The sequence below is a fragment of the Leuciscus leuciscus genome (assembly GCF_965113295.1).
Source record: "Leuciscus leuciscus genome assembly, chromosome: 4".
NCBI classification, from domain to species: domain Eukaryota; kingdom Metazoa; phylum Chordata; class Actinopteri; order Cypriniformes; family Leuciscidae; genus Leuciscus; species Leuciscus leuciscus.
Genome location: NC_138728.1, coordinates 9,584,013 through 9,591,392, shown reverse-complemented (window position 1 = coordinate 9,591,392; position 7,380 = coordinate 9,584,013). Strand labels below are relative to the sequence as shown.

Sequence of the window (7,380 nt, the reverse complement as noted above, 5' to 3'; positions counted from 1 at the left end):
GATGGCCGACGAGTAAATCGAGCGATATCCACAGCTATCCGATCCTCCAGCCGAAAGGCAGTAGCATCCCAGTCCGCAGCAGGACCGTCCGAGCGCAGAGCTGAGTCTGTGCGACTCTTCCGCGACAGGCCGATGGTAAGATAGATGAAGAGTAGGCAGGTGGATCAGGTAATCCCGCGATTAACAGCCGATCATCCGGCAGAGACGGCCGATCCAATATTGCACTCACAAGACAAAGTCTTCCGCGGCAAGCCAATGTTGATGGAGATAAAGTGTTGGCAGGAAGTTCGGGCGATCCCCGCGATTAACAGCTGATCGTCCAGCCGAGAGCAGTCGATCACAACTCGCCGAAATCCTTCCTACACCAGCCAGTAAGTGCCAATCCTCATCGGAGGAAATATAATTTTAGCGAACGAAAGGCCTTCAGGTAGAACAGGCGCTCCCTTGAATCCAAAACGGATAGCTCAAAATTAAAATATAGGTTCACGCACGTAAAACTGAGCTGGTAGAGCAGCGGCAGTCAGACACGCCAGCGTACGCTCTAACCCGTAGCTCTAGTTTTTTTCGTCAACAGCCGCTTGCACCCCCTGCTGGTGAGGACGACTAACAGCTATGGAGATTATCAATCGGCAATCTACTGCTATTCCTGCCGTTCCCGGATGTCAAATATTGAATTTTCTGTCGAATTTGAACCACTGAATTTGTGGAAGCGAATTTGTAAAGTGTAGTGAACTATTTGAATTTTGATAGATATTTTGGACCTACAAATACACTTCCAGATACATACACATGCACACACTTACACAGAGGCCCGAAGCACAGAAGACAGAGAGGATGGAAGAATGCCCATATATGGGGAACAATGTCGACACCAGAAGAAGGTTGATGTCACATGCACTAGTTCCTCTGGAAAAAAAACAAGAAACTGCATAGGAACAATGTAACCCAGTTCCGTATAAATATGACTGCATTTTTGACTGTTAGTGGTTGCATTTTTGATTTTGATGTCGTGTGCATCCCTGGGGAGAAATTAGTTCTCTTCTAGCTCAGTTTATTAACTGAGATTCTTTTTTGCTTATATTGCTCTGCTGTATTATCTTAACTTGAAGACCTCGGATGGGAACAAGTTATTTTTTACATCTAGTGCTTGAACTGCTTACAAGGTAAATAGCCTGTGTAATTTTCCACTCATACAGGACTGCCCTGTTGAGATTGGATAAACTGAAGTATTATAACCTGTAACCTTTTGATGATTTGCTATAAATGTTAATTATTGTGTAACCAGTATTTTTATCTTTTGTTTAAATAATTTTTTTTTTTTATAAAGACAAACACTTTAAAGTTTTACTTCAGCTTACAAAGACAGTTATATTAGTGATAGACAGAGCATAATTTTTGCAAGACCAAGGACAACAAAGGTTCCAGGAATGATTCTGCTGGAGGGTAAGCATGAATTTGATCCATATGTCTAGTTGCCAATGATTATCATTGTTTCACGAGAGTGTAGGGACTACACCTAGATTTACTGGTATAAATTAAACAAGCTAGTGAGGATTTAATCCTATTCTGACCTGACAGCAAAAGACTACCTAGCTACTTCAATACTAGGGGTTATTCAGGAGGATGTGATAAATACCAGATCTCACCACAAAAGAAAAACTAAATAGACTGAAAATTGCCTGTCAAATATTATTGGTTGTATTTTTAAACAGAATGAATATTTTGGAAGTGAAATCTGAAAGGTGAATATGGATTATTGAATTTTTATTAATGAAAACATGTGTGAGATGTTTTGAATTGAAATATTCACAGCCTAAATATACAACCATGTTGAATTTTAGCCCATACAAAATAGAAAACCCTGCAAGCAGGGTTAATGCAATGCATATTTTTTCAAGTAGTGCAATTCAACAAGCTTTTTTGTTTCAAAAACATTTGTCATTATTTTACTTCCATACTCATCTGGGAGAGGCAGCAGTAATGGCTCAGAAAGCTGCAGAGCTGGACAGTTATGAGTTTTACGTGGTGTTCAGCTCTGCTCATATGCTCAGGAGTGTGTGCCTGTCAAACATTCACATGCTACATCTGCACACTTTTGCTTCAGGTGGATTGCAGGTGGACTCCACTTGTTTCATTGTCTTTTTTAATTTGCCTTACAAATAGGCCTACAGAAGGCTAAACTTGCCTCTAACCTGTACCAGTTTTTTTATTTTTTTTATTACCCAGCCTTATTTTAATTTACTGTTGATAAATCCACATTTTGTCACTTATAATGGTTGTACCAAAACATTTAACCACAATAAAAATGTCTGTTTGACTAGAAGCAATCAAACAACATTTTTATTATGAGAAAGAACCAAAAAATTTCAGTTAAAATTTTAAGACGCTCTCTCCTGTCGTAAAACGTCTTGGTTACGTATGTTACCCTCGTTTCCTGAAGGAGGGAACGGAGATGCCTATATGGCACTACACCTGACAGAGATGGCAGAGCGGACTCTGCCTAAGGGAAAGACACAGGCTTCCGTTGAGGAGCTATACTATGGAAATATAAACATATAAACATGGAAATATAGACATATGGGCACCCAGCCTACCAACGGTTCTCATTGATACATCGGGTGCAGGCCTGGAGCCGGACACTCCACCACGTTCGGCTGTCATGGGTGATGGAGGAACTCAACAGGGTTTACCTGTAGCAACTCTCTGGAGCAACATGGGTGCCCTTCGGTGCCTTCTTCCCATTTGAGGTGAGAACACAGGAGGATACCGGCTCTACACGAAGGCTATAAAATCTAGCGAATGTGTTAGGAGTCGCACAGCCCACAGCTCTACAGATATCTGTCAGCCATCCTCTGCTTGGAGACAGCCTTTCCCTTCTGCTGGCCTCCATAGCAGCCAAAGAGCAGATCTGAGGTCCTGAAGCTCTGCATTCGATCCACATACAGGCACAAAGCGTGGACGGGACAGAGCAAAGTGAGGGCTGGGTCTGCCTCCTCCAAGGGCAACGCTTGCAGATTCACCTCCTGGTCCTTGAAGGGAGTGGTGGGAACCTTGAGCACATATCTGGGCCGAGGTCTCAAGATGGCATGGGAGTCATCCGGCCCAAATTCTAGGCATGATTCGTTGACCGAAAATGCCTCCATGGCCCCTATCCTCTTAATGGAAGCCAATACAACCAGGGGCAACGTCAAGATTTTTAGCTCTGCAGACTACAAAGGCTCAAATTGGGCATTCTGAAGTGCTCTGAGCACCAGAGACAAATCCCAAGAGGGCATGGAGAGAGGGCTAGGTGGATTTAACCTCCTCGCTCCCCTATGGAACCTGAGGACCAGATCGTGTTTCCTGACCGACTAGCCTTCTATTGGATCGTTATAAGCAAAATTGCAGCAGCATAAGCATGGAAAGCACAGACGTCATCGGGCAATTTCGGGGGTCTTCATGGTAAGAACACACCTCAACCGTTCCACTTCAGGGCGTAAGCATTTCTCGTAGGTGCTTGTGGCGAAGTGATTGTGTTCACTACCTCTTGGGTAAGGTCACCTAGAACCTCTGTGTCCCATCCAGAGACCAGACATGGAGTTTCCAAAGGTCCGGACGTGGGTGCCCCCTCTCTGAGAAAGAATTCTGGGAAATGGTCTGGTTGGGCCAATAAGTAGCCACTAACAGGACCTGCTCCTCGTCCTCCCTGACTATGCACAGAGTCTGTGCGAAAAGAATCACTGGGGTAAACGCATATTTTTGCTGGCCCCGGGGCCAGCTGTGTGCCATTACCAAGTGTTCTCTCAGTCAGAGAGTAGAACAGCTGACAGTGGGACGTTTCTAGAGAGGCAAACAGGTCTACCTGAGCGATTACGAAATGTCTCCAGGGAAAAGAGATCCTGAAACTGGGAAAAGAGATCCTCTGGATGGGGGAGAGTTTTCTGAGGGTAGAGGGTGTGTGAGGAGACTTCCTTGAACCGGCCACTGCTGCTCGCTGGCAAAAGAAGAGGAGAGTGGTGACGTTTTTGGCCACCCACTGCTCTCCGTACCCTCTTGGAACCTAGAGATAAAGGAAACTGCTCAACTTTTTGATAAGTTTGTAGAAACAGAAACAAAATGAAACAAAGGTTTCTCCACCCAGCCCTCCTCCGGGGGAGTGAGTGGTATGGTCACCATCTCCCAAAGAGCTGCTCCCTCCATCTCTGGATCGCCCATCTCAGGGCCTCTTGCTCTTCCACTTGCCGTCAGGTTTGGCGGTGGCCTGGACAGGCCGGGCATCCTGCCTGGGACTGGCTCCACAATGCTGCTTAGGTGGAAGCTGCACAGGAGCAGGGGCAGTCGCAGGGGGGCACCCTCGGAAATGGCATTCCTGAACCACCAAGGTGGACATTGCCCGGCCCAGGGAGCGTGCAGTGACTTTAGTCACTCTTAGGGCGAGGTCATTCACTGTGCGCAGCTCTTGCATTAAGCCCTGGTCGGGACCACCCTCATGCAGCTCTTTAAGTGCTTTTGCCTGGTAGACCTGAATCAACGCCATGGCATGCAAGGCAGAAACGACCTCTCCACAGGCTCTGTAAGCCTTGCCCATTAGGTCTGACGAGTACTTACAGACTTGGGAGGGGAGACACGGGTTAACCCACCAAGAGGATGATGTGTTTGGACACAGCTGCATCGCAACCGACCACTCCACCGAGGGGATCCCTTTATAACCCTTGGCCCACCCCACAATCGAGGGTGGTGAGGGGGGAGGTACTAGGTTGGTTTCTGGCAGTAAAAGGTGCCGTCCATGACCAAGTAATGTCCTCATGCATTTCTGGGAAGAAAGGAACCGGGGCGGGACACTGAGAACAAGCGCGAGCCGCCCAGAGAAACCAGCTGCTACAATGAGGAATGGACGAGAGGACTCCACCTCATTTGAGGTACTCGAGTCTAGATCGCAACACCGAGATGGTCATGTTCCTGCAGTGAGGCAACGATTCAATTCTGAATCGAAATAACTTTGAGAGCAACTTAAATAGGTGGCTCCGCCCATTTTGGCAGGCTGAAAAGCCATTTATCTGTGAACCAGGGTTATATTGGTAACCAGAAAGTTCTCTCCTATCTCAACATAAGGACAAGACGCTTATCAGCTTGTTTCTGGAATAAGTGTTTTGCTGCCATCTATTAGAAGACTAACACATTACAGTATTAAATATGCTGCCTCTGCCCATCTTTAGAATAAGTCTTTGCTTTCATCTTGTGGGTGAGTTCTGCATTGCCACATTCAACGCACCGGCCCAAGGCTGCTAATTACTGTATGCCTTATACTGCCCTACAAAGGCAAAAGACCTTAAGTTGCTAGAGTGTGGAACTGAGAAAAATGACTTTAAAGAATTTTAGTTGTCCCGCCAAATTAATTATAGGTAGGACACTGGAAATCTGGCAAATAGATGTTTTAGTAATGACAATTATATACATAAAAAAATATTGAGCTCAAACTTGACTTTTGACCACTATTTTAAAGTTACTGTACTCTGCCTTTGTATTGTCAGCAAAAAGTGAGAAGTCATGCCAAGGCAAAAGGCAGTAACTTCCACATTATCAATATTTGGTTGCTGATCACCATTAACAAAATCATTATAGTAACACCTGTATAAAATCTAGTGATCATGGCATTTATTTTGTATGATTTACATTACAATTATTTATAGCCATCTACTTATTGCTATCCTGTGCTTTGGTTGCATTCTGATGGCATTATAAATACATTTGACATGACAAAAAACCTCCATAGATATATTAGTCCAGCGTTGGCTCTACCGTGTTTAGGGCGGGGCTGAAGTCACCGGCGAAGATTTGGCACTCTGCCAGCTAGATGCATGAGTGTTTCAACCAGGTCCGGTACCCGAACTGGGTGGGGCGGGGCTTTAGTTCTTGGTTGTATTCATCTGCTATGGCAATGTGTAAAATTTTTCTGTCAACTCTGCATAATCCTTCGCGATCGATATCGCACGTTTGTCGATGGAGCGGTTTCAGACCATACTAAATCTTCTGACCGCGTTTGTGCAGGACAAAGCTCTGAGGACATCAGAAGTTAGAGGGACTGATGGCAGCTGTACAAAGTACACAGGCTACACCGTAATTTTAATTTTAATGGACATTAAAACAAAGGCAGATAACCGTACAATCTGGTAGGTAGCATTATTTGATAGAACACCGGCACAGTAACTTCATATTGACGCGCGGCTAAACAAAGGCAGAGCACCGTAACTCAATTTGAGCGTTCCAAAACAAAGCCAAAGAGCGGTAACTGGTATTACGGTGTTCTGCCTTTGTTTCTTATGGGCTTTTGGAAGTTACTGTTAAGACAACTCATTATTTTCTCGAAAAAACAACGGAATTGATTCAAGATACTCATCCACATGATAAAGGAAGTCTTGAATGTGGCAAAAATATAAATAACTCATTTTCGACCAAAAACGAAGTTACGGTCTTTTGCCTTTGCACGGCAGTATAGTTACAATAGTGAATTAAACCTTTTTTGATTAGTTCAATACTGATTTGTTATCTGATTTATGATTTTTCTTTTTCTGTTTTTTTTTAACAATAAAAATTTAAATTAAATGGACAATTTGTTAAATTAAATAATATCAATATTAAATGAGTTATATTATATAACATACAGTATATGTTAAGATATATGGTAAGAAGGATGCAGATTTAGCTTTATTTGGAACCAAAATAAAAAAAATATATAAAATGAATACAATAAAAAAAATGTATTTATAAAATATAATTTATCAAAAATATTTGACAATATAAATATACTTTTGCTTATGTTATAATGTTTGAATTGAGCAGTTATCAGTGTCTGTATCTCAGCAGGTGTTTGGGTGTGATGCTATAAATATCCTGGGGTGCTTCCTCTCTCTGATGTTTGACTTTTTTTTGCCTCTGGCAGGTGTGTGTGTGTGTGTGTGCGTGTGTGTGTGTGTGTGTGTGTGTGTGTGTGTGTGTGTGTGTGTGTGTGTGTGTGTGTGTGTGTGTGTGTGTGTGTGTGTGTTTTTTGCGTGTGCACTTCTCACTGAAGTGTCTTGATATGGAGGAGGAGTTCTTTTTATAAATATGGTGAAAATTAGAAATACCTCCCCTGATTTGTCACTGAAGTTGTTTGATGATTTCCTCTGTTGGTAATGATGAACCTGATTGAAATGTTTTGGAGCTTGCTCTCTCTCTTTAGGGGACTGACAGTACCCAGTTTCTTCAGTGTGTTTGAGGGAGCAGATGAGAAACCTGTGTTGCGTTCTGAGCTGATGAAATAGTGTATGTCCAGTAGAAGGAGACGATGGGGCGATGTTTAATGCTGATGTTTCTGATCAAATTCATCAACGCTGGTAAGTTTATATTGACTCAAAGAGGAAA

General features: G+C 43.4%; 1 protein-coding gene across 1 annotated transcript in view; it reads left to right on the top strand.

Annotated features, from left to right (window-relative positions):
• The first annotated feature begins 776 nt into the window (after positions 1 to 776).
• LOC309496258 (scavenger receptor cysteine-rich domain-containing protein DMBT1-like) overlaps positions 777 to 7,380 on the top strand; it is a 106,169-nt gene continuing 99,565 nt past the window's right edge. Inside the window, exons 1-2 of the mRNA XM_082166241.1 lie at positions 777 to 1,443; positions 7,199 to 7,352. Coding sequence (XP_082022367.1) covers positions 7,304 to 7,352 — 49 coding nt within the window. The 5' untranslated portion in view covers positions 777 to 1,443; positions 7,199 to 7,303. The remainder of the gene's footprint in view (positions 1,444 to 7,198; positions 7,353 to 7,380) is intronic.